Raw genomic sequence first — 27,982 nt, 5'->3', positions numbered from 1 at the left:
AACTGGTAGCTTGTGTGGTGTTACACTTGCTGCAAGGAAGGTGTGAATTTCAGGCATCATTTTAGTTATTCACACGCAGACAAAAAGGCCAGACTGGACGGGGCTCTGAGCAACCTGATCTACCTGTGGGTGTCCCTGTTCACTGCAGGGGAGTTGGACCAGATGGCCTCTAAGGGTCCCTTCCAACTCAAACTATTCTGTGTTTCTGTGAAAACCAAGGTATGAAGAGTTGGCCATTGCTGCACTATACTGCCAAAGATGAAAGAGTAAACAGGGAAATGTTATCTTACGTATCAGATCCCTGCCCAGCATGTGCAAAGTGGTGGGGTCTGCAGCTTGCCTGGATGTGGGTGGTGAGCATGTGGCTTGGAGGTGATGGCAGCTTTGCCAGTTTCAGATCACTGGTGTGAGGTGATACGGTTTCTTGAGGACAAAGTTGGCAACTTCTTAACACCAATGAAAGTGTTCCTCTGTCTCTAACTGAAGTGTCAGAAGAAAAGGAAGCAGAACTGATCTAGCTGCTCTTTTTTTTTCAGAATAATTCCACCTAAAGCAAATATTTGTAGTGGAAAATCTCTGCCCAAAGTGTTACAGCTAGTTAAAACTTCAAGCAAGTGAAAACAGGTTCTTCATAATGAAAACAGTCAGGCCGTGTGATTAATAGTCTCACCTCCCTCCATCTATATATATAAAAAAAAAAACAAACAAAATGCAACCCAACACTTCTATTCTTGCTGCAAATCACAAGGGGGTTACACTTCATAAAGGGTTCCAATGGGGAACAAAAGACCAGGATTTGATCCAAATGCTATTAAAGTCACTGAGAGCCATTCCCTTCGGCTGTGGTGGGTTTTGGAGCAGGGCCATGGTGAACACTTGAAGGCCAGCCTGACCTTTCACAGAGAGGGAAAGCTGGAGACTTAGTTTCATCTCACTTGAACTTACTGGAGCCTGATTAAAATCAGTGGGAGCTCAAAAAACTTTGCACTTCACAGAGTTCAGCCCTTGAAGACTCATCTGACATTTAAGTCAGATTCTGTGCTTAAATGTCAACATTTCTAAGTAAGTAGTCGCCAAAGATGCAAAGTCATTTGACTTTATTTACTACATGTAGTTTGGTTACTAGTTTTAGGCGTGATGCTTAGGGAAAGTTTTCTGAAGATTGGTTATTTTCTAGAGGGCACCCAGATGTCCTTCTGCACGTTAAATGCCGACTGCTTCTTGCTGGCTTTGCTGCTATTGCTTTGTCTTTAGCACGTTTTTTTTTCTCCATCCTTCCTCAGAGACCAGGATTGCAAGCTTCCTACTATAGAATATTTGAACAAAAAGCCAGATATTAAAGAATCCTGGAAATGCTGCAGTCTTGGTTTGTTGTTTTTTTTCCTCTGAGACTTGAAGGGTGGAAGCAATCAGATGATAAATTGTGCTGAGGAATTTGGGAAGGAAATAAGATGCAGTTTATGTGCTAGATGTTCACGGGAAAAATGTATGACATTGTCATGCTTGGAAAACGAACTTGTGTGCAGGTGTTGATTCATTCTGTAATTTCTGTAAATCATTTAAATAGAGTGTCCTGGTACTGATTTGTTACGCAAAAGAACCCGAAAATGTTTTGGCTCTGAATTTATTTTGTTTACTTCTTATTTATAACTTCTTAAAATTATCTGTCAGATTTCCAATAGTTTTCTAGTTCCTCTCTGCTTAAAATATTCGTATCTCTTCTGTATTTCTTTCTGTGTCTCAGCGCTTTATTACTATGACAAAAACTCTATTGGGTTCTGTAGAAATGGAATTCTCATTGAATTAATGTCTTAGAGATGGCACCATTTGTTACATTAAGAAGGCTCCCTGGAATTGGACAAGTGCTTCTACCCTACAGTAAAATAAATATGTAGCTTAGGCTCCAGATACGGTTTAATTTTATTCATTGAGAAACAGAAAGGTTTTCATGAGCACTCCTAGGACAATAAACCACCTGTGTGTTTGTCTCTATGCAGGTTATTGTCATAACACCTTGTCAGTAGACTTGTCAGTAATGAAACAAGCGTGCAGCATACACTTAAATTCCAAAATCTTATTCTAAGTTCAGTTCTACTGGACGGTTTTTCCCATCTCTAGAGTCTGAATAGGGAGCTGGGAGCAGGGAGGATTTGCATTTTAATTTAATTTTAATTTTAAAAGACTGGGTTTTTCTGGGGATTAAGGAGTTAACTGATGATTTAAAAACAAATAAACATACAGAAAACAAGGCAAAAAGCAAAAAAAAAACCTCCACAAATCTTGTGGGGGAAACTAAAATGTCCTATATCATGTATTACTTTAAGTAACCTTTATTTTACAAGTGTAATTCTGACCTGGAAAGGGCTTTGAAGAATAGAAGGGGTCTCATTGCTACAGCAAGGTAGTTGAGGGTGGTTAAAGTAATGCATCACTTTCTTCCAGTTTGAAAAATAAGTTTTAGTTTAGTTTAGTTTAGTTTAACTGTTTTAGAGTACTTAAAAATATTTGTTTCCTTATATTTCAGCTACCTGACTGCAAATAACAACGAGAACTTCTTATACACTGCAAGACCTTTTTTGAAGAGAGCTGCTCTGGTAATAAGCTATGTAAGTATGTACTTGATCATGTGTTTCTGTGTATGTGACAAGAATGAGCTTTGTGTAGTAGTATCCCAAAAGAGTCAGAAAGCTGAGGTGGTGGATGTTAAACAAAGTTAGTATTGGAAAATGGTCTAGAAAACTTCAGCTGGGCACAAATAAAACTGTTGTTGTGCTTTTGGTTCAGATTTTCTTTTAATTTTATAGTGGTTGCCATTACAACTGCATAATAATCTGTAAGCCTTTCCTGCCCTAAATACAGGGGAGCTGGTGGTGCTGGGCTGAGTGGAAAGTCATTACTTTTATGGCATGCTGTTAGTTTCATAGCAGGGCTTGGTCGGTCGCCAGAACAGCTCTGCCTGCAAATACCTTGTTCTTGGTCTGCTTCAAGCAGCTCTTGGTGTGTTGTTGGGGAGAAACTCACCACCACCACGTGGATTCACTGGGTGTACAACTCCTTGTGCTTCTTGAGGAGCCAAATCCCCCTGCCTGTCCTGCAGTGACAAGTGGTTCCCGGAGAGGTGGTGAAATGCCAAGCCACAGAAGTCCTTCCAGAGATTAGGATTACACAGCAAGAAAAACATAGATGGAGCTTGTCCTTAGACCGGTGCCAGCGTGAGTGAATAATAATAGCTTTTAAGATATGAGCCCTGTATTTTCCTCTGTATTTAGTTAGAGGTCAGTGGCTAACCTCTGCTGAGACTGAGCCACAACAGGGTGATGGATTTGTCCTTAGAATTTCTGCCTTTGCTGTGGGGAGCTGTGATAAGTGGGTTCCTCTGAGTAATGCACATGTGAGCCGGGTTGTGGAGGACCAGGCTATTGCTTGAGAGCTGGCACATTCGACATATGTATATTCATAGCCCAGCTGATGCCCCGAAGATTAGTGCTCTTCCCTTAGTCTGCAAGTTCTTGTGCTGCTGGGCTCTGCACTGCAGCAGCCTGCGGTGTGCGTGGAGGTGGTGGCTGCTGGACTGGAAGTGGGAGGCAATAGGGTTAGGGATTGCATTGGTGTGGGAAGCCAGAGTGGGCTCGATTGTCCTAGGCAGAAATATCTTTGCCATCAGTCATGCAGGCCCTGGACAACTCTTCCCCTGCATAGCAGCCTCAGATGCTCAGGAAGGTGAACACAACTTAAACCTGAATTTTGCCTAATCGGCTGAGCTGACTGTCATCTGAGCACAGCACAGAGCCCAGAGTACTATCAAAACAAATGCTTGGCAGAGGCCTTAGTTGTTCTTAGCCGCACATTACTAACCTAGATGTTCTTCTTTGAAGGTGATTCTCATTTTGTATTTCCGTCTCTGGATAATGGGAGGATCCATGCCAATGTTTTCAGAACAGGACAATCCAGCTTCATTCTCACCCTATTTGCTGACGAGGTACAACACAATTAATCAAACAAAAGTTTGCAAAACTGTAGTCATGACATTATTTTTTTTCTTTGCACTGAAATATTTTACAGATGGTAAATGAGAAGACTTGTTTTGTTGCCTTAATTGCTTCTCCTTATTGCTCTGTCTAAAATAGAAAACAATCAGAACCCCAAAACATGCTCTAGTTCCTGTGGAATTATGTTGCATCCTTTCTTACTGAAAGCTCTGGGCTTATTTTTATGCAAAGCCCAGAGCATGTTGTCTCAGTATCTGAGCATTGGACTGGGAAGCCCGGTGTCTGAGGCTTCAGCATTCAATCTGGCTGCTCCCTAAGTATGGGATGTAAGCATTCAGTTTTGGCTTCATCTGAAGTTTGTTTGGAGGGGGATGACTGTGCCTGTTGGTGAAATATGGGTGGCTGATCAGGACTGTGAAAGTGGAAGTCAGGATCCTAGTGGCATAGAGTACTGCCCTCCTAGCGCACACTTGAACTTGAGCACAGGTTGGGCTGCTGTGGGTATTAAAAACTTGTGTTAACGAACTTCTGTTATTTTATAACTACCTTTCTGTTTTTCAAATGATACATATACACTTAAACATGGTAAAAATGACCTCTTCCTTGCCTGGGACTGTGCGTAATGTTAGGTTAAGGTGCAGCATCCCTCTGGCTCTGCTGGACCAGACCATCAGGGCCATGGCTGCTACGGTGTGGCTCTTCCTTACACACCTAGCCAGACCAGTGCTCCAAGAAGGTGCTAGGAAGTTGACTTCCTCTTAAGACAGGACTACATACATAACTGATTGTTCTGGTTTACTACTAAACTGGGGAAAGATGCTTTGGAGGCTTCTAGAGGAAATTCATGGTGTTTCAAGTGAAATGGGAGCGGTCCTCCCATGTCATTTTCTGACCTCAATGGCACCTAATTCCAGCGGCAGAATTTCAGCTGAGACACAAGTTAAGATCAAGAAATTCTTATTCAGCATCTGCTGCAGAGTCAGGCTGGATCTCATTTGGGAGACCTTTATGATAATGTGACAACAGCTCCTATTACCATCAAGGCTAAAAGTGCTTCCAGGAAGCACATTGTCTGATTTGGAAAGCTCTGATCTGTTTGCAGTATTTCTGGCAGGGTCATTAATGCCAGACCGTGCAGCACAGCATGAAGGATTTGGCATTGTCCCTTTTTGATATTTTTCTGCTAAGGATGGGGTCATAACGTCCTAAGTGATCCTAGGTTGATTCCAATTACTTATTTCGTGCAGATATCTTTTCTGTGTTTGTCTCTTTTCATCTTATAATGATAGGAGAGAGTTTTTAAATCCCAAGGCTAAGCTTCTGGGGGTATAAGACGGTGCCTATTTTTGCCACCTCTGCTGTGGATTTTTTTGACAGCCTCTTGAAGGACTATGAGAGGGCTGCTGGCTGAGCTCCTCCCTGGCTTCACCTACAGTCCAGCAACACCTGTCTGCTCCACACATCATGAAAAGTAACGACAGAAGCCCTTCCATGGGAAAGCTATTACTATTTCTCTGAAGGGATTCTAAAACCTTCCAGCCTTGGAGAAGCTGCTGAGCAGTTCACGCTCCTGTTGCAGACAACTGAAGCAGCAGGCTATGAGAAGTTGGTGTGAGAAGCTTAAGGGAGGTTGTGAAGGCAGTCATTAGTTTCTGTTTGAAAGCAAAGGTCTTTTATTTGCTCTGAGCTGGAAATGTGGTTACTGTGCGTGCTTTGCCAGGGTAAATGTTATGGTATTTAGCAGGTTTGAAAGTTTTATTTTAAGACTTTGCCATACCTGTGGAGCTTGGAGGAAGGCTGATATCAATGAATGGATTAAAAAAAAATGGGGAAAAAAATAGTTTAGAAATGTGTGGCAGTCATTGTGAAATCCATGAAATTGGATCTGGAGTTGGGGTCTTGCCTGATATAAGATGAACCCTAAGAAGTATTGTTAATTCTTTCAAGGCTTCTGTGTCAGCAGGCTTGTGCTGGTGGGTTTGTCCCAAGGCTACCAAGAGTTATTGGAGGGTGGCAAAGATTAGGGGTGGGCATAAGCAGTGTTTGGGTTTGAAAAAGCATTGGCTAATGAGGTCAGATTTTGCCAGCTCTTACAATGCTTTTAATATAAGTTACATGACTGAGGGTGTGAGGAAGGGAAACCTTTCCTCGGGCTGCATCCAAAGAAGGGCCAGAAGGGCAAGGGAAGTGATCCTGCCCTTCTGCTCTGCACTGGTGAGACCTCACCTGGAATACTGAGTCCGGATGTGGAGTCATCATTACAAGAGAGATATGGACTTGTTGGAGCACATCCAGAGGAGGGCCACAAAGGTGATCCCAGGGATAGAACGCCTCCCCCCAAGGACAGGCTGAGAGAGTTGGGGCTGTTCAGTCTGGAGAAGAGAAGGCTCCAGGGAGACCTGAGAGTGGATTTTCAGTATCTAAAGGGGTCTATAAGAAAGAAGGGGACAGACTCTTTAGCAGGGTCTGTGATGACAGGACAAGGGGAAATGGTTTCAACCTAAAAGAGGGAAGATTTAGACTAGATATAAAAAAGAAGTTTTTATAGTCGGGGTGATGAGTCACTGGAGCAGGTTGCCCACAGAAATGGTGGATGCCCCAACCCTGCAGACACTCAAGGTCAGGCTGGATGGGGCTCTGGATGGGGCAGCATGATCTACCTGTGGGTGTCCCTGTTCATTGCATGTTGGGTGGACCAGATGGCCTTTAAGATCCCTTCCAACTCAAATCATTACATGATTCTATTATTCTATATCTGTGACTGTATAGAGTAGGGGAGCATGAAGAAAATACTGTACATGAAACAGAGAGGAGAAGAGAACCGCTTCAAAACAAGCCCAAGGAGGTAGTTTGCAGCAGTTAATTGAGTTGGGGAGCGCTTTCCACAGAACATTGTATGTGTGCTGAATGCTTATGTGGGCCCAAAGAGACATTCACCAAGTCTTAAGGAAAAACAACCACATACAAAACAGATAAGCAGGCTATTCAATATGCAGAAACCTCATCTAACTTGGAGACATCTTAGTAGCTAGGAATTGGAAAGAAGTATCTCCTTGTGCTATTTTTGTATGTTTTGCTGGGCATTAATTTTTGTTCTCTGTTGGTGAGAGGATCCTGTTTTGAGCAGGCCTTTGTCGCAGTCCAGTTTGGCTCTAGAAAATGACCATATGTTCTGGGTAATGTATCTCCAATCTTGAACAGTGTAGACAGAGAATTGATTCAACCATTGGAAGAAGAAACAGTGTGAAATAGCAACAGCTTTCAATCTTAAAAGAAATAAATAATAATCTGCTCAGTATGTTCACTAGATTACCATCATTACAATTACGTATCAATGGGAATTCCAGTAAGTGCTTTAAAAGTCAAAATATGAATGTTTCCATCACTGTAAGGTGCTGGATTTTGTAATACTGACAAATACCGAGATAAATGAAAGCTGCATTCTCCAGTATGTTGCTTGGCAAAGGTGAAATGAAGAAATCTGTCTGTCACTTAATCTCTCAGCTCAGGCAGAAATGAAGGTGCTAGGAATCCTGCTACTCCTAAGTGCTGCCATTAGAGCCTGTCCACTCAGTCTGTTGTTGGCTATAGAAGGCTTCTCAAGTGACCTAACATAAAGAACACGGTAACCTTCAGTTACTGTGACTTGCCATCTCAGAATCTGCTATGGGAAAGCTGTTGAGTAAAGAGAACACTTCCATACATCTCTTCCACCACTCTTGCTTGAATTGGATGCAAGTTGAAAAAGAAAGCAATTAGGCTTGGAGAGCTACCCAGCTTTGTGCAAACAATGCACTGAAGTGCAGTTAGAGTGCTAGCAGGGCACTGAGTGGCAAGTTGTCATGCTTCAGACATTTAGCACATCTCTTTATTCTGCCATTCTTGAGGAGGAAAGAAGCAGGAGGCCTCTAAGTAAACAGATTGTATTACCAACACCACGGTAAGACAAGGAAAAAGGTCCATTGTACAGAATGTCTTAAGGTGTGCGAAATACTAAATCCTGCCAGTAATTTCAGACTAAGTAAATGTGTTTCTTTCAAAGTGTATCTCTGGGAGTCAAGTTACATTAACAACTTCTGGTGTTTGCCTTGTGATGTTCCTTGTCTGCTCACTGTGGTCATAAAGTAGGTTTGTTTGTGTTGCTGCCCTAAATAGTTAATGCATTTCTGCCTTGAGATAGCATTGTCCTGTGGTTGAACTGTTCTCTCTGTAAACTGGCTTACGCATTTCTTTGGTATTTCAAACATAAATGAGAATTCAGTCCCATAGAAAGCTGAAGAAATACATAAAAACTGGCACATATGCCCTTATATATAGGCCTGTGACTGTTTTCTGAGCAAGGCGTGTAATCATCTCAGCTGTAACATCCGCAGGAATGAACTACAGAGCGGCATGCTGCAGATCTGTGCTGGTTACATAGGTCCTGGTGCCAGCCACTCTGCCCAGGCAATAAAGTGTAGCAACTCCTCTGGTATGCAATTTGCACTAACCTCAGGCTAGAAGCTGGCATTAAAACGGACCCCTACAATGTATCAGCCTTTAATTGGCCAGGTTTTCACATGCTTCCTGAGTGGAAAAGGCCTGCCTGTTTGGTCAGGGCTTTCTTCTGTGTGCCCAAATTTAACATTTATTTAACTTAACATCTTCGGCATAATATGTGCAATATTGATAGGCTCCCAGAATTCAGGGCCTGAATCTAAACAAAAAAGAGAAGCATAGAATTGAACCACAGAAATGTTTGAGTTCCAAGGGATCTTTTAAAACGATTTAGTCCAACTCCCCTGCATTGGACATAGACATATACAGCTAGAAACTGACATCTACCTAGAAGATGATGTTGCAAAGCAAATGCCAACCTACAGTAGCATTATATTCCCAGAGGAATCTGCTTTCTCAGAGCCATGCGAAAGATTTTACCATCTTTCTTAGCTTAGTTTTCTTTGTTTAAGGAGCAAACCCAGGTGTAGACAGCACTGCTCTGAAAGTCAGCTGGAGAGGCATTGTAGTGGGCCATGGCACTCCTTGATGCCCTGGTTCCACCACAGTTCCCTCCTTACTGGAGGCCGGTGTTTGGAAAGAAAGGAGTGCAGCTGAAGCAGAGGCCATCAGCTCTTGGCAGGTGAAATGTTTTGTTCTTGGAGAGGAAAAATCAAGCAAGATTATAAGATCTGTCCCAGGTTTTCCAGTATTCCGACCATGACAGCAGGCTCAGGGATATGTGCAAGCTCTTTGAAAGTCTTTCCTTTTGAAGAATTGAACGTTTGTCAGATTCAGCCAAAGAGCTGAAACAACCTGAGACTGGATCAGAGCTCTTCAGGCAGCGAAGCTTTCCCCGTGTGCCCCTGCTGCATATCACCTCACCTTCCAGAGAAATTACCTTGTTCTTCATTGGGCTGCAGCCATCTGTCTGTACTTTTCTGCTCCCATCCTCTCCTGACTGGCAGCTCTTTTCCCTTAGATGAGAGAGTTTTGATGAAGGAGAATGCATGGGCAGTTTTCCCAGTTAGCAGTATTTTCTGTCTAGATGATGCTTGGATTTGGATGTCAAATTGGAATTAGTCTGTCTGTTGTTTGCGTAGTCCTACTCCACTGTCACAGGATGTGTTGGATAGACACAGTGTGGTATTTTTCTTGTGAGGCTATGAAAAGAAAAATGTTTAGGCTGACAATGTACAGATCAGGAAAATAAACTCATGTTGGAAAGCGTGATTGGACTGGCAGCTCCCTAGGGGAAGTGCAAATACATACAATTTTAAGACAATACTCCTAAATGATACCACCTGGTTATAATTGCAGCCATGTTTCCTAGGAGGACATTAATGTGAAGTGGCTCATCAAGTATGTTTGGTTTTAGGGCTGGGTAGAGAATGAAGAGAGCCTGGAGCTAAAGTCACTTCAGCTGTTAATGCAAGTGAGAAGCTCTTTTCCCTAATAAAGGCATTCTTCTCACCCGTACTTGAGCTGAAACCTCCCTGAGCACCTGGCAATGCACAGGCCTTCTTTAGAAGGATCTCATTAACAACATCAGGGATTCCTGGAAGGACAGCAGTCTTCTTGCTTGTCTGAGATCCTCTCTTCTTCATACAACTCCTCATTTCCCAAATACCAGTTTAGTGCACTTCTTCACCTGTTTTTTAGTCAGGTCCCTCTTGTTCCCAACTGGAAGAATATTTTTTCTTGCCTTTGTCTTGCTAAAATTACCAGTGCAATAAAAACTTCTGTTTGTGAGTGTATACCCTGCTGAACCTTTGGGAGTCAGGTGAGCCCCATTACTCATCAGGAACATGATGTGATGTCCCAGAATTGGCAAAGCGGTAGATTGCACCACTCTGTACACCTAGAGCAGACAGTGTCACTGGCATCTGTGCTCTCCTGCAGCCTTGATGGGGAATGGTCTGCATCTTGTAATCACTCACATAGCAGAGATTTGCAAGGAAATCTATAGATCAATCCCTGGGTACTGAGAGGAAAAAAAGCTTAAAATGCTCCAAAATCAAATAGCAAATGGACCTCTCATAAATTTCCGTAAATCTCCCCTTTTTTGTGTGGGTATGTGTGTTTAACTAGTCTCCCAGATTGACAGAGATGAAACCAGAGCTTTTCCAAGCTGGTTAGTCTCTGTTACAGCAAAGGGTAACAGATAATAGCTCAACTATTTTTATGTTATATTATTTGTGGCTTTAAGTAGTGCTCTTTATTTCATTTTTGCAGCAAAAGCAATCAGTTGAGATGATTGAGATGATTGTTTTCTGCTACAGGTTCTCTATATGAGTCATCCTGTATTTATCTTAAATAAAATATGCAACAGTACATTTAAACTAAAAAAAAAATGAATGCTAAACAAACTGGATTGCCATGACAACACCTGCTACCTACAGGAGAAGTTGTGGTTTTCTGTATGTGCCAGAGATTCTGAGAAGGAAAGATATGTTGGATGCCCACTGAAACTTAGATTGCCGTGTTCAATTTGCAAATAAGAAATGACTCTACTGTAATGCAAATGCTGTTAACCTGCCTGGGGGGAAACTGGTTGACAATTAAGAGGCAGATTCTTCCAATCACATCACTGGTAATACTCTGTCTTGTCTGGAATTAGCCGATAGATAGGTAGATGTTATAGCAGGGATTTTTCTCCCTTGGAATTCTAGGAGACATGAACAGCAATATAGAGAAGATCATTAATTTAGAAGGTAATTCACTTAGTCAACTAATTAAAATAAAATATTTCTGTTGCCATTCACAGGTAGGCAGCTGAAATGGGATTAGCTTCTGAAATCATCCCATGAATCTTCAAGTCTTCAAAATTTCCAGATTGCCTCTTTGTAGTTTCAGCTTTGGAGAGAGAATGTTCTTCAAACATTTCTCCTGCATTTAGATTTCTCCCTAGTTAGCCTTGTGAGTGGAGAGACAAGTGAACGTAGAGAAATATCATGCGCTTTAGAGATCCATAAGTAAAAGCAGCACAGAATTGTCAGCATCTATTATTAGTATCCTGTTATTTTTCTATTTCTAGTACCTTAGAATAGCGATGGTTTCTACAGCTTTATTTTATGCAGCCATCAATCACGTTCAAGGATGGGTTACCAAAGCTGAAAGCATATCCAGACTTTTTTACTCAAGGCTTTCTTGCAGCTTAAGAAGTCATGCTGAAGTTGCTTAGCAGCCTCTTGGGACTTGCCTTCCATGTCTGCTTTTGGCACATACAAGTTCAGAGAGAGCATTCAGGCTTGGCAGTCAAGAGAGCTAGCCAAGGGTTCTCAGTAGAATGTCTGGAGATGTGAACCAGTTGGCTGTGCGTAGACAGTAATGACTGTCACAGGCTTTAAAATAGTTCACCGCTGTTGGCAGAGCGTATTTAAGATGCTAATTATTGCTGTAATGGAACAGGGCAGTTGTCCATCTCCTTTGGGAGCTGCCTCTGGCTGTGAGCTGTGCACGTGGCTTCTGAGGAGGATGAAAATCCTGCAGGCACAGGGAAAAGGATTTGGTTGCAAACCTGCCCTGGTCAGTGCTTGTCCTGCAGTCTTTCTTCTCATTCCCATGGCAGTTTGGCCTAACCTTCCATCAGAAATGCTTTAACACTCACTAATCTGGTTACCCTGAATTCCTTTTAAAATCTGCTAAACTGACTCGATTTGTTGTGGCAGCAAACTGTTTATTTCTTCTGTGCTGCATAACAAGTTATCAGCTTCTGTCTTACCAGTGAAGATGCAGAAAAGTGACTAGTTTGCATTTATGTGAAATACTGTAGTTTGCAAGGGTCCAAAATAACCTTCTCACTTCTTCCTGCCTGGAATTACAGAATGGCTGAGGTAGGAAGGGACCTCTGGAGGTTATGTGATCCAAGACTCCTCCTTAGTCAAGGAAGAACTGGCTGTCTCGGCTCATTCACACCCAGGTGACCTCTGGAGATCTCCAGGGAAGAGACTCCACAACCTCTCTGGGCAACCTGTGTCAGTGCTCCATCACTCTCACAACACAGAAGTGCTGCCTCCTGATTGGGAGCAACCTCCAGTGCTCCAGTTTGTGCTCACTGCCTCTTGTCGTGGCACTGGGCACTACTGAAAACAACCTGGCTTGGTCCTCTTTGCACCCAGCCTTCAGATCTTTCATAGACACTGAGCCCCTTGGGCCTCCTGTCCTGCAGGCTGAATAGTCCCAGCTCTCAGCCTCCCCTCATGGGAGAGGTGCTCCAGGCTCTTTGTAATCCTCAAGGCCCTCCACTGGATTGTTTTTCAAAGGGGTCCCTCTGGATATCTGTGTGGCTTTTGGGTGAGTTTGCCACTCCCTCCAGTTTTGTGTCATCAGCAGATTTACTGAGAGTGCACTCTGTCCTACTGTCCAGGTAGTTACTGTAGAATTTAAACAGGACTGAGCCCAGTATTGAGACACTCTGCTTGTTACGGGCCCCCAACAAGACTTTGCACCACTGAGCACCACCTTCTTGATCTGGCCATTCAGCCAGAGTTCAGTCCACCTCACTGTCTGGAAATGTGGTCTGAGAAAGCAAGTGAAGATTATGGTGTGTGTTGTGACTTATTAAACAAATTCCATGGCCGTCATTATGCTTATTGAAAGTGCTAACATGCAGAGCATGAAAGGACACGTACACCAAGAACTTGCCTCTCCATAGGCATCAAATAGAAGCCTGACTTATTGCTTCTGAAAATCCTAAAATACACACTTGTAAAAATACTATATGCTGTGGTGTTATTCAGATTGATGTAAATGGATAGGCACTGGATCTTAGTTTGGCTTTTAAGTAGCTGCAAATAGACGTTGGCAGCCTTTTCTGGACTGTCATTTTATGAAGGTTGATGCAGAATCCTGCTGCATTTTCCAGCCAAGTAGAGGTTTGGTCACACCATGTATAACTTCTCTGAGAGTGTGATTAAGCTACATCAGGTTTTGAGTTGCTGGCTTTCTCAGTAATGCAGACCAGAAAGGATTGGCGTGGGGACTAAAATAATTAAATAAATGAGTAAAAGGACATATTTGTTCCTTTAGTACCATCAGAATTTAAAGGAGTTTGAGTAGAATTACATTGCTTTTTTGAGGGATGCTTTCTTCAATGGAAACTGTCCTTTCAATCGCTAGTTCTGTTAAGAGAGAAAATGAATTTTGTCTCGCTTTTTTTCCTTGTTTACTACCTCGGGGAGGAAAATGAAGGAATGGAAGAGAAATGTGCTGAGTGGTTGAAAACCATAAAAATGTAGGAATATGTCATTTTCCATCAGAATCGTGAACTTAGAAAGATCTGTGTGGAAATAGATATGAGCATTTTCCACTTCTTACAATTAAACTTTATTCCAGCTATTGAAACCTCCTTGCTTTTGGGTTGCCGAGCTGCTGGAGATGTACATTTCTTAGATGAGAAGGGAAGCCAGTATCCTATCTGTTGGTTATTTGAAGATGCTTCTGCAAAAATGTAGGCCTGTTCCATCCCCATGCCATGGCCCAGCACCCACCTGAGAAATTCCATCCCAGTTCCCTGAAGTCACATTCTGCTTCAATATCTTACCTCTTCTGCAGCAAATACAATATAATGCTGTTGGAAAAGCTGCATTTTTACCCCAAAGAGGCAGCCTTTGAAGTGGCAAATGAAGCAATTCTGTTTGCATGGCTCTACATCTCTTGGGGATCCTTTGTTATCATTTTAATAAACCTGCTAAGGTACCATGGCAACTGGATGTGATAACAACAGCCAAAGTAGGCTCAGATGGAAGAAATCCCATGCAGGATCTATTTATTTGTTTGTTTGTTCATTAATTTATTTTCAGTATTTACCATCCCCCCCAACAATTTAAAAGGCTCCCTACTTCTCTTTGTGGCTGTCCCCTGCCCTAATAAGCTCAGATGGGATTGGCTGAATATCCCATATTATTTATCTTAATCATCTGTTGAAGTTCCTCCCACCTATGTTAGCATGTCTTTATTAATAGAGAGGTATGGTGTTACCTGTGTGTGCATAGCTATTTTATTTGCCTCCTTTTAGTAAGCAGTAAATACCCAATTCTCAATCAGCATGAATTCAGCTCTGTTTTTGGTATGAGGAAAATATCTCATGGTGTTGGTGGTCATCCCATGCATTATGTTACCTTTTTTCTTTTGCAGGTTTCTGACTTATTCATACCTTCCGGCCTTCAACGCATGGCTTCTGCTGGCACCCATTACCCTGTGCTATGACTGGCAAGTTGGCAGTATCCCTTTGGTCGAGTCTATCTGGGATGTGAGGAACTTGGCCACTGTCTTCCTGGTGCTGGTGCTGGTGTTACTCAGCCTTCACTGCCTAGCTGCATTCAAGGTAGCACAGAAGGAGATGCAATACAACATTTTGTTTAAAACCTTTTGTTTCCTAAGCTTCAGCTGAAATATTTTCCTCCCAAAGAAATTTGATTGAGATGGAAAAACATAGCACATCTATCTAGTTGAATGTCTCAGTCTCTGATTGGTTTGATTTGAGGACGAAACTTGGCCCAGAGTCCTGCATTCAGTGGCTGATCCAAACCCCCCTGAAGTTTCAGCCTGCCCCACAGTCAGTAGGCTCTTTGCCACTTGCTTCAAACAGGACTGGGGACTGCCATCTGCAGAGCCATTTCAAAAGGAAGTCTATTATTGTACCAGTAGCTTAGCTGTGCTTTTAAAATGCATATGTTGGTTACATCTTGATGAGAAGGTTCCCCATCAGTGAAATAACAGAATATAGGAAGTTTGAAATGATCTGGAAAACGTTATGTAGCATAAATGATTTAGTTTGTAAGCCAAGCATTGAATTCCAACATTTCGGATCCACTGTTAATTTTATTACAGAAATGAAAATGAGGGTGTAGCAGGCTCAAGAAGCACCAGAGATCAGATATGGACTGGCATGGAAGTGTGTCTTTATACGGTGTAGGGAGTTGCTAACTATTCCTCGTGCGGTTCTGTTGTGGAAGTTTCTTTTGGAAAAAAAAATAGCAGAGGTGTAACAAGTTTTTAATATCTTCATTATGCTAAGATATGCAGGTTGTACATGTGCTTCAGTCTACTGCAACAGTCTTTTCTGTGCTCCTGATAAGAGACAGAAAATGAACCAAATGGTTTGAGACTGCAGTGTCATTAATTTGGGTTATACTCTGACAGGTGCTGTATGGAAAATACTGGAAAACACTCTGTTAGGTATTCACTTTTTCTACCTTCAGGTTGTACATCATCTTGTATCCCTCCTTCTTTCATTACTCACTGCTAGAGATACCCAGAAGTGTTTGTATTAGACCTAATCCTGTTTCCAGGGAAGTTAATGATAAAATTCTCATTACCCCCGTACTGAACACTTCTGAAAAAACTTATCCCACATTCTTTGAAGTTTCAGATGCTTTTTATTTCTTCACCTGTTGTTGGAATTAGTATTGTGTGCAAGATTAATGCCACTGCTTTGCTGGGAAAAAATATTTCAGAATCATCAAAAGACATTTATGTGGGTAAAATGGGAATCCAGCAGGAGTCCTTTGGGTAGCTAAATTGTGTGCCTTCTGTCAAAATGCAAAGCAAAGTATTTCAAAACAGTTTGTGCATTAAGTGTCCAGATTGTATCAATTTTTTACTTATTTAAGAATAATTCTGTATGAATTTACAAAAACCACTATTTGATTTGAAACTAAAACTTTTTTTGGTGAGGATAACTTTAACTTTTAGCCACTGTTAACATTTCCTTAAGCAAACTGAATTTAACTCTTCAGGCATTTACTTAATGAACACCTTGAACTTCATGATGTAGATTCTCTTCTGTTTGCTGTTGAAAACCTCAGGCATGGAATGTATCGGATCTGAAGTAATCCACTTTTGTATCTAATGCAAGTACAACTAGAATAATCATATATTCTTGATGAAGTGCTCTCATCAGCCTCAACTACCATTTTCCCAGCAAAACTACTGTGAACATGGAACCACATTGGACTGTTTTGTAGACTGTAGGTAACGTGAGATGTGTCAGTTGATTTCTCACATTTTATAAAGCATAAGAAGTCTTGTTTTCTTTCTGAAGCAGACTCATTGAACTGTCTTAACAGCCATTTTCTTTCCCTTTTCACTGTAAAGTTCAACCTGGAATAGTAGCTTGCAGTTTTCTCAGGGATGGTGTTAGAGGGAGTGAGGAAATAGTTTATGTGTCTTTTCTTTGAGTGTGTAGGTGTGCATGGGCAAGAGAAGACAAAACCTCATAGTTTTTCTCATTGGCACAAACTCTTTCTGTAGAATGGAGGATGGAAATGCTAGAAGTGGTTTCATTGGAATTGAAGACATTTGTGCAGTGAACACTGAATTAATTTCCAGTGGAAGGAGGTAGCGTGTGTATTCACAAAACAAGCTCACAGGAGACTCTCAGAATATATTACATGGAATGTAATTAGGGAATGCATGTATTGGATTTCTGCCTTTTGTTGCCATTGAATTTTAAACAGGGCTAATTTGTTGTTGACTTTTGTGACTAGGGTAATAACCCTGTTGGCATGTATGTGGGATGCTGATAAAGGACATCTAAGGCATGGAGCTGTCTTGTTCCATTTCACTTTGTGAATGTTTTTACACCTCAAAAAGAGAAATAAATAGTGCAAGATTTCCGCCCATAAGTGCTTGGCTTTGTATATGTCTGTCTCTAGATTGGATGGAGTTCTTACGTTAGAAAAGCAGAAATGGAAGGCAGATATCCAGTTTGTCACAGTTTGGAGAGAGAAGCATCTCCCCTTTTACTTGTGTGTTTTTACTGTTGATTTCCTTCTTACTCAATGAAGAAGCCACTTTAAAAATTGCTTTCTGAATTCCTTGTGTGCGGCTTTCACTGACTGGGTTGTTTCATGTCCGTAGCACTAATCTCTTGCATCTTGGCCAAATAGAATGAAAAGAGATCCCCTGTGGAAGGGTTCCCCAAGGAAGACTTGCTGCTTTTCAGTGTTTAGGTGCTCAGCTGGGCTCTTGTCTTACTGTAGTTGTCCCTGTCACACATGACAATTAATCTTCCGGAAACCTGATGGTAAAACAAAAGCTTGCTCCTTGACATGCTGCAACAGTCTCCTGTGTTAGTAAAGGACATGGATGTCATCTCCAGTGTGATAAAGCAAGGGACATTACAGGAAATGCCCATATCCCAGAGAAATAGTTGGGAAAAAAAGGATGAATTTTGGTTATTGTTCATTTTCAAAGCCAACCCCAGCCTGAATGAGTGGAGTTGGTGTGTTTCCAGCTTTGGGTCAAATTAGTACGTTTTCCAGCTACAGTCTTTGAAATGGTTGAACCACTGTCTCGTTCTAGTTGCCAAGCAAGCTGGTTGCAAAGCCAAAGGAATAATCTGTGGAATGCATCAAATGGCCACTATTATAACCAGGGGCCCATAGCACTGCCTTTCTATATTGGAAGAAATGGAGAGCACCTAGTAAACTAGAGAGGACAATTTTTGGCATATTGTCAGGATGACAATTATTTCTTTGACATGTCATAATAAGTCAATGAGCATGAAAGGAAAACCCTTCAGATGTTTGAAATGCCACTGTGCATGGCATTTTGAGGTTGCTGCTTAATTAGCAGTGTGATTAAAATGCAGTTTGTCCTGTTGTGACTGTGAGTGTATGTGCAGAGCACGCAGTGGATTGGATTGTACATTCCGTATGGTACCAGCACTCCACCAGGGGCACTCCATGGGGAGGGCTGAAAGAAGGAACACTCAGATGTGTCTGATGGGCTAATTTTGAGCAGGGTGATCTGGAAAACTAACTCAAAGTAGTGACTAATGTACCCAACCAGTCTGGGGCAATTTATTTGCCTCATACAGTTTGGTCCTCATCTTGCATCAGACTGGTACTACTGAGGTATCTTATGGTGACCAACCACCCCTTCCCCTTGTTCAGCAGAACAGTCACGTGCAACAGTTTGTTCATATCTTAGGAGGGAGTTCTGCTTATGTTTCACATCAATTATAAAAAGTAATCTCTAGCATCCTGTAGGAATGTATCGTTCTAAAGAATGTGCTTTGCTGCTGTGTAATGACATTGCTGTGTATGGCAACGGAAGTTGTGCTGATTTTTGGTTTATATTCATTACACGCAACTGAGATATATATTATTGTTCTGCTCTTTTATATGCTACAGTTGGTTTTTTTTTACTCAGAGATAATTTTAGTTTTAAGGTAATGCTGCCTCTACATTTCTCTGTGTAGTGCTTCTTAGCCAAGACAAGGCATTTTATACCAAATTATTATGACTTTAATTCTTGCCATAATTGACATCCTATTATCGTTTATCCAGAGCTTTATATGTATGAATATCTTCTAAGCATATTCTTGAGCCTCTCACAGACTATATTTCTTAGCTGTCAACATTCGATAACATCAGGGAGGAGAAGGCATTTCTGTCTTCTCCTCATGTACATGTTTCTGTTGCTTTTGTGAGCGCTCATTATGTGTATTCTCTCGTGCTATTTACTCTACCCTGCACTCCTGAGACCTTTGCCTGGTTTCCCAGATTTGGCATTTCATTAATAAATCACAGCTTATGTACCTTTCTGGGGAACAATCGCCTTTTGTAATATTCTGCAGTAGTAGCAACACAGTTGGAAAGTATGCCTTGCAAAATTCATATTCCACAACACTCCCAGAACAATACCTGCTTCAAAGACACTGCAAGGTGAATAAGGCTATTTATTGACTGAGTCTATCTGACGAGTTGGAAACCACAGTCATTTTCATAAAAGGTCCATTTAAAATAAATCCTGCTTTCATTTTCCTGAGGGCCCACTTGAATTCCTTCCACACAGAGAAGGTCAGGACTGATATTCTTAATCCTCGGCAGCGTGGTTTTTCTGTGCTGCTTCTCTTGTTAATGTTTGCTTCAGGGAGAGAGTAATAAGCCAGGAAGACTGTGCTTGGCGAGAGCTGCAGGAAGCGGCGAGCCCTGTGCTGGCGCTCAGTATGCCTTGTGCGCTGCCTCTGCTCTGCGGGATGCTGTGAGCCGATCAGCTGTGGAGCCCCAGCAGGGCTGCAGCAGACAGAAGCCTTCCAGGGTGCTCCCCAACAAACTGAGCAAAAGAAACCTTCATCTGTTAGTTTGTTATTGCCATCCTGCGTTAAAAAAGCAAATGCAGGGACTGCCAAAATAGGTTTTGTATCAGATTTTTCTTCTTGGTAGATGGTTGAAATGAAAGGTTTGGAGTGGGGTACTCTGAGTAAGTACAGCCATAGCTGAAGCAGTTCTTATTTTGCTCACCGTGAAGATGCTCAGAATCTCACTGAATGGGCTCTTAACTCCTGCAGGGCTTGGTCACTCTAGGTAGATACTTTGTGTAGGGGTGATTAGTTCTGCCGTGTTCAGCTTATTAGCGTGAATTACTGTATTTTCAGAAATGGTCTTATTGTTTGCTACCATTTTCTTCTTCTGGTTTCAGTTAGTATTTCAAGGCCTGCTCAGAGCTGAAAGGTTTTGGAGTGGCACAATAGCGGGGTTGAGAAGGAAAGGGAGAGTGCAATGAGGACCGAGAAATACATAGGTGGGGCTGATTATAACACTCACTCTCTTAGTTGGTCTGTTTAAACATTATGGAGCCAAACTATTGTGTGATTTTATTTTGAACTTCTTGTTCAGCATTACCTCTCAAGGGCAAACCCACCACAAGCATTTTATTTTCCAGTGATTGTGCTTGTACATATCACAAGCAATGTGTGTGTGTGTTTGAATTTTACCTTTTTCTTTTCTGCCATGTAGTGAAGCAGATTGCAGTCACAGAATAAAAGGGAGAGGAAAAAAACAACTACAAGGTCAAAAGCATTTTTCCAGTTCCTGGAGCAATTTGTTGACTTTCCTATTTCCTTTTGGAATGTTCCACTTCTATTTTAAAGATGCATGCTCCTGCATCCTGCTCAAATCAGCTCATGAAGTGGAATTAGGGGCTGCACAGATTAGGGACTGGGAAAATGAGCTTATTTCTTCTGGGAATTTTAGAAGTCTGGGTAAGAAAGTCTGTAAACATACATCTGAATGGATGGGTAGCTGAGGTGTATGGGGAAAAAGGAAATAGTTTTTTTAGGATACTAAAGGTGAAATATCTATAGAATACAATTCTGTGTCCTACTGTGGGTTATGGGATGAGGAAAGGACTACTTTCTGCTTTTATTACATAGCTAAGAGCCTAATTTCCAGGGCTGCTGAGTATCCGCAGTTTCCTCTGATGTAAATGGAATTTTTAGGTACTTTCAGCATTCCCGACAAAGAGGCTTTGTTTTACATACTGATAAAGACCAGGATTTGCTTCTTCCTGAAAATCAAAAGTCATCATTCTCATCAGGATAGTCTGAGACAAGGATTTCTCTTCAGCTAATCTGTGATTAGGGAGCCAGTGATGCTTCCAGAGGCTTTGGATCTGTTTCTGACTGGTTTCTATTCACCAGTGTACCATCTCCTGCATAGGTACTGCAGCTGCTGAACTGCAGAGTACTTTCTGGTTCTGCCACCAAACGACAGAAGTGGAACCAGCATGTCAGGTGGTTAGTAGGCAGTCAGCAGGAGTGGTCAAAATGGCATTGGAGGTCTCCGTGGCTTTGGACTATCTGTGAAGTGTAAAATTTGCTTGAATATAGTCAGTAGTAACTGTGTATGATTCTACCAGAGCGAAATGATCACTAAAGAAAATCAAGCTATTTTAGGAAGACAGTGATTTGCTAAGCCTGGTATTCAAGCAGCTGGCACTACTGAAGATGCTTGTTGTTTTTTTTCTGTTTGGCTGCTTTTTTTTCTGATGAGATGAAAGAATACAACTCCTGATAAATTGTAGTGATTACAGAAATTACTGTCCCTTTTTGTAGGAGCAAGTAAATTAAGCTCGGTGCCAGAGCTAACTTTGAAGCTGGGCATTTCCCTTTGCCTTACCACATGTTTGTATTTATTCAGACCATCCTGTGTATTTTCAGATACCTAACCTTTTGCAGCAGTGCAAAAAGCAGTTGTAGCTTTCTAGTGCTCTCCTCTTTGGCCACAGAAGATAGATTATGTATCCCACCCTGATTTTTGCTGTTGACCTAAAGGAGACCATACTGATGGCTCAAGGTTCAGCTCTGCCGTCCATCACCTCTTTGCATCTGCAACAGTGTGTGGGACTGGGGAGCACCTGGTGCTCAGTTCTACTGGCTTTCCATCAACAGAGATTTCTTCCTGTGAAGGAATAAATCCCTAGGGTTCAATCCTGATTAGAATCATAAAACCATGTTTGAGTTGGACGGGATCCTTAGCGTCCATCCAGTCCAACTTCCCAGCAATGAACAGGGACACCTACACCTAGATCAAATTGCTCTGAGCCTCATCCAGCCTGACTCTGAGTATCTTCAAGGATGACACATCCACCACATCTCTGGGCATTCTGATCCTGTGCTTCATCACACAATTAGCTTATTGTGTTTGCTTTATGCCATTTACTCAAGAATATGCAGTGAATTTGATATTTTTCTACCACAGTCCCTTTTATCTTTAATACCATTTACATGGAAAGTGCAAGACTAGAAGTCTGCAAATCTTGATCTTGTGCCATGTGAGATGCTGCTGGTGCTTGATGCAGACTGGTGAGGTATCACCTTGTGGAGCTGCTTGTGGCTTCGTGAGCAGTTGATCCAAAAGGAACTGATGGATTAAGTTTGTGTGTGGTCTGCACTAAGCACTTCCCACTAACTTGGGAGTAAACTGAAGAATTGTTATCTGTGATTTACAAAGTCTTGGAGTTTCTTTGAATCTTTGTCTTGTTGGATGGAGTGCTTACCATACCAGCCTTTAAGCATTTGAAGATACATAATAGCATTGAACACATGCAACTACCAATTTTCCTGTATGCTGGCTTATCTGCACTTGCAGTCCAATGTTCCAAGCACAACACATCTGCAGTAGACCATCCAGAGCTCACTGGAACAGGGTGATTTATGCTTTTGATGGGAAGGAAGTCTTTACTCCATGGAGCTATTAGATCTTTGTGGTGGAGAAGTACTTGTCTATTTCTCAAAGTAAACATGGAGGAGGACCCATTAAACCCATTTGTCTGTCACCAAACAGGCAAGCATTTATAAACACCTTCAGAAACACTTCAAGCTATAACAGAACTTGATGTTGTTTGCCAAGCTGCTACCTTCCCTGAGCCACAAGGAAGGCTGTCCTCATAGTTCTGCTCTGTTCTACCTCAGCTCTTGGAGGTGCTGGAGATGTGAACATGTGCCTCACCATCGTGATGTCAGACTTAATGGATCTGGCACCTCAGGCAGTGCTTTGTTAATGGGAAAGATAGAAAATTTACAGGTGGCTTTATGCAAGTCCCGGGTTGAACAGATATGTCAAAGTAATCTGTGTACATCCTATACTTGTACTTCGTGGGCAATGGCTTGCAGAAGCTTATGATTTAGTAGTAGTCAGCAGATGTTTATTTGTAGCTCAGTGATGTCTTACATGTAATACCGTGGAGCCTCTCTTTCAGTTGTAAACTTGAGTCTTTCCTCCTTTTCCTCCCGATTGCCAAGGAAACAATTTTTCAGATTTATTGCTGTGTTGATGTCTTTTGACCTGGGAGTAATTCTCTGCTATTTTATGTGAGACAGTGTAATGGTATTTTCTCTTCCCTTTGGGAAATGGCATGGCAGTGTTCAGTTCGTCAATATGGGCATGAAAAGTAACAGGTTTAAAAATTCTTCTTTATTGATCGTGGTTACAATGTAAGTAATGCCTCATCATAAGTACAGGTAGGTGTGGAACTGAAAACCCTCACCAACCTTCCTGCTGTAAGGAATGCTATTCTGTTGTAAAGATGTTTTGTCTTCAACAAAAGGAATAATTTAAGGTTAATTCAAGGGTATTTTTTTTCTTCCAGGTAACTCTCTGATAGGTAGGAAGAAAAGTTTAATATTTCCAAGAGAAAGCACGGTTTTTAAGAAGAAAGGAGATGTCTCTCTGTGAAATGAATGAAATGTTCTCTAATTTTAGTCCTAGATGCTTCATTTTAAAGAAAAAAAGAAAGATGAAATAGTCTGCCACTCTTAAAAAGCTTTTACTATTGCTCTGGGCACTCGTAAGATGTTCGCTATTCCATGTTTAGCTTGGCTGTGTCATAAGTGGCTTAGATGACCAGAGTGTTTAAACAGTAAGTCAGCAACCAAATAAAAGGTCCTGATATTTCTTTTCCTTTCTTCTGTTTTTTGTTGTTTTTTTTCTTTCTTTATTTTTTCTTTTTCCCTGACAAAGCGTTGTGAAAAATGTAGCATTACAAGTTGTTTTTGTAATCTTAACATCTCCTTGTGGCTTGTGTTCACTTGAAGGTTCTCCTGCTGTCTCTTCCTAGTGCCTTAACAGTACCAGCATTCCTGTGCCACCCATCCACGCATGTCTCCTTCTGTGTAAATCCTCAGCCCCTCTAGAACCTGTTTAGGGAAGTGGGGAATAAGATCTGGATGTCATTAAGTTAACTATTTCTCCAATATAAATTCCAAATTAATGGCCACAGATGAGCTTCAGATGACCTGCAGCCCTACCTTCTGTTCCAGCCCAGGTTCTATGTGTGGCCAGTCCTCCCTGGTGGGACATAGCAGCGTTCTTACATGTTATGGAAAAGTCAATGGCCAGGTAGAGGAAAGAACCCCAAACTGAGCTCTATGGGATGAGCTCAGCAGCTTGACCCACTGGCTCATGAGCATGACCACGCATAGCTCAGAACCAGCCAAAGCCTAGATGGTGTACTCAGGAGGATGTATGGGGTAGGAATGGTAAGTAATGTAACAGGAATGGAAGTCACAGAACCACTGGATTTCATTTCTTTTGTTTTGTGCATTTGTTTTAGAATAACAAAGGCAACTCATGTTGTTTACCCCCTCAAATATGTAGTGACCGCTGTTATTTTTGCTGGGGTACCATTTTGACACACAGTTAGAGCAGCTCTGTAAAAGGATGCAAAAATGTTGACTTCACATTCCTATGATGGGAAAGTTGAAATGCAGCCAAACAACACTGAGTCCCGTGCGCTTAAACCTGAAGGCCTTCAAGGACCATATCTTAACAGTCCCTCTGCCTGAACCAAATGCTTTAACAAGGGTGCTGCTGGGTGCCAGATATGTCTTGTTTCAGAAATCAGTGCTACTACAGAGAGCTCTGCCTCTCCATGAAGCTGTCTTGTACCACTGGACTCCTGTCTTTTAGCCCTGCCAGTGGGACCGAGCTGGCGTTAGTGTAGAGCTGTGACTTGTTGTGCAGGGAGAAAAGGTACACAATAACATTTTCTCCTTTGGTCTAGCTAATTTTCACACTCTCTCTCATTGGATGTTCAGGTTTTATTTGTTTTTCTCCAGCATTAAGTTTCCTTTGCTTATCTGCAGCACTGCAGCCTTGGATAACACTGTGTCCTTCGTAGAGAGGTTAACTAGAGGTTGCTCTCCCAACTACTGATTTAACAAACAGCAACTGAGGAACTATTTGATAGCAGGTTCATTTTAAAGCAGGAGTGTATCTTGGACACAGGGAGCATTCTATGCATTAGCCCAGCGTACCTTCTCTTGCCTGTGGATATTTGTTGTCAGACTCATGGAGTATAGTAATGGCAGCAAATGGCCCCATAATTAGGCCAGACAAGGTGGGAAAGGAAGGTGGTTTTAAGAGGCAGGAGAGAAATGGGAGTATATGTCCAGAGCTTGTTTTGAGGATGGACTGATAATTTGCATTTAGAGTTGAAGAATAATTTTTATTCCCTTATTTTTTCTATCCAATTTTCTGTTGTAATTACAAGCCTAAATGACCATTACTGGGCATCTCTGCTCATCAGCTTAATGGAATGGTATCTGCTTCAGCTTTGGTAATAAGATATTTCAGGTTCCGCTGTGACTTCAGGAAGGCCACACTATTTGTGTTTTTAAACATACTGAAAAAGTAGACAATGGACACAGATCATTGTGTTGCTGTTTAAGTCATGTATCAATAAAGAAATCTGGAGACTTGAATTATGCTCTCCTCCTTGCCTTCTGTTTCCTCTGACCCAGTGGAAGTCAGTACCCTTATTTCTGAACCTGCTGTTCAGTCAGGGTATAGAAAGACTCTCTTATAAAGCGACATCAGGTCTTTTTCTAACTGGTGGGTTTCCAAATGCTCTGCTCAGTGGGGTACCAATACTGAGTGGGAGAGTCTGTTGGTCCCCTTCCTTTCTGTGGGCAAATGCTTGATGTGTAGAACTGCAGAAAAACTGTGCCCTTTATAGAAACTGGTGCTAGTTGAAAACTTGTATTCAAAAGGTGTTTTTATTTTTCAACTTTGTTTTCTCTCTGTGAGAAGTATCCCTACATCATTCAGACATTCAGGATTAATTCTTATCACAGAACCAGAGAATTATAGAATGGTTTGGGTTGGAAGGGACCTTTAAGATCAACTAGTTTCAACCCCTGTGCTACAGGAAGGGATGCCTCCCTGCAGACCGGGTTGCTCAAAGCACTGTCTGGCCTGGCTGTGAATGCTTCCAGGGAGGAGGCATTCACAATATATCTGAGCAGATTTATCTAGATCACTAACAGAAAGTGTGAAATGAGTCGATATCTTGGAGTGGAGCTAATGGTAGAGCTAAACTTGCCGAAAGAGGCTTTGTTCTCTCAGTGGTGGGAATGCTGTTCGTTTCAGCACCCTGAGATTTTTGTGTCAGCCCTCTGAATCACAGTTGTTTTCATGGGTCAATTGGATTTCTCCTCAAAAAGGAACATTAACATGAACTCAAGTGAAAGGTGTTAACTGAGCTCAATTGAAAGATATAGTGTGTATATATATATAGTATAAGTACATCTCAGATTTCCATCTCTGTTTGAGTAGAGAGACCTTGTGTGAGAAAGTATCACTTGAAGTTTAGGCATTATCTTGAAAGAGATAAAATGACTACATTAATATGCCATTTAGGGATAATTTATTCACTCAAAATGTAGCTGATTGAACAGCTTTTCGTCAGTTGTAGACACTTAGGATTGCACAAGGCAGTCTGTGTGCGTGATATGCACTTGTATATTTACATACAAATGTACTGTGATGGACATGTTAATTTATACACTCACACCATTGTGAACTTAACTTATTACCAGAATGGAGTATATCTTAGGTGCAATTTATGCCGTCTCAAGAGAGCAGCATACAAAGAATTGACCTTAGAAGAGTTACCAAGAGTAATATACACTGTGTACTGTGCACACTGTGCACTTTTAGGGCATGTCAGATGCACAGACTTTATATAAATATGGAAAAACAGTACGTTGCAATAATCTCTTTAAATGCAAAGCATTTAAACACGAATTGGAGTTGCTTATTTTATTAATAAGAATCTCAGAAGGAAAGGGTAAGCAGAGTTGAATGAAACTGGACTTCTTTAGTTGACATCTGTTTAATTTTGTGTTATTGCAGAAACTGGAACACAAAGAAGTGTTGGTTGGCTTGTTGTTCCTGGTTTTTCCCTTCATCCCAGCCAGCAACCTCTTCTTCAGGGTGGGATTTGTGGTGGCAGAGCGAGTCCTTTACATGCCGAGGTAACTATTGCAATTGAATTCCTTTCTAATGAGACTGACATCCCATTTTCTAAAAACAGCCAAGATTGCTTCTAACCTTTTACAATACTTCTAATGTTTATATTGATAGTCAGTATGCTTTCTGCTGTGGAGTTGGTGTGATTGTTTGAGGGATTTTTTCTTCTGTTGATAGCAGATCACTCAGCAGGAGCAAAGCTAACCAAATTCTTTTTCATTTTTCAACACTGATTTTGATGTGTGTGAAACAGCTGAATACAGTGATGAGGTGTCATTTCTTGAGCATTGCTCATAAGGATAGTTTCTCATGATAGCATTCTCAACTGGAATTGTCAATGGCTTTACCTTAAGGACAGTATCTGGAGAGTTAACTTGTTGTTTTTGTTGTGAACTGCTCAGCTTTTGTGCTACATAGGTGCTTAGTGAAAACAAAGGTGACAGCATTAGGCTGCTTACTTAAGTTGTTGAATATTTGCATGATTATTGATTACATACACATCTATGAGTGGAGGATTTGCAGTTGTAGAAGAGGATCCGTCAGCTTCTGCCTCAAAGTTTCCCTCAGTTTCCAGGCTCTTAACCAATGTTGCTTCGGTGGTCTGAGTGCTTCCCATTTCTTTTAATCAGTGACAGATTTGAGATGTTACTTCTTACTTATCCAGAGTATCCAGACTGGAGCCTACAGTGGCAGTCAGAGGATGTTCATCCAGGGTGCACCAGACTATGGAGGCCATCTGGTTGACCTCCCAGCTCAAGTGAAGGCACCTAGAGAAGGGTGCCCAGGAACATGTTCGGATAGTTTTTGGGTATGTCCTGGATGGAGACTTCATGGCCTTTCTGGGCCTGCTGTGCCAGTGCAGTTTTTTTTCCTAGCTATGAGCATAAATGATTATTCCACAGTGGTACAAGTCAGAAGAACTGATTCTATTTGCTGGTGCAGAGGGTCAGCTCCTGTTATCTCTAATGGGAG

At 41.6% G+C, this 27,982-nt stretch overlaps 1 protein-coding gene across 1 annotated transcript in view; it reads left to right on the top strand.

Annotated features, from left to right (window-relative positions):
• TMTC1 (transmembrane O-mannosyltransferase targeting cadherins 1) overlaps positions 1 to 27,982 on the top strand; it is a 138,931-nt gene that overhangs the window by 51,495 nt on the left and 59,454 nt on the right. The window contains exons 6-9 of the mRNA XM_015865935.2: positions 2,525 to 2,606; positions 3,876 to 3,979; positions 14,604 to 14,793; positions 26,894 to 27,015. Of these exons, the coding sequence (XP_015721421.2) occupies positions 2,525 to 2,606; positions 3,876 to 3,979; positions 14,604 to 14,793; positions 26,894 to 27,015 (498 nt within the window). The remainder of the gene's footprint in view (positions 1 to 2,524; positions 2,607 to 3,875; positions 3,980 to 14,603; positions 14,794 to 26,893; positions 27,016 to 27,982) is intronic.

The sequence above is a fragment of the Coturnix japonica genome, chromosome 1 (genome assembly GCF_054131305.1).
Source record: "Coturnix japonica strain WE chromosome 1, WE-NBRP24, whole genome shotgun sequence".
Lineage (NCBI taxonomy): Eukaryota > Metazoa > Chordata > Aves > Galliformes > Phasianidae > Coturnix > Coturnix japonica.
Note: the sequence above shows the minus strand (reverse complement) of the source record. Positions and strands in the feature narration are given on the sequence as shown.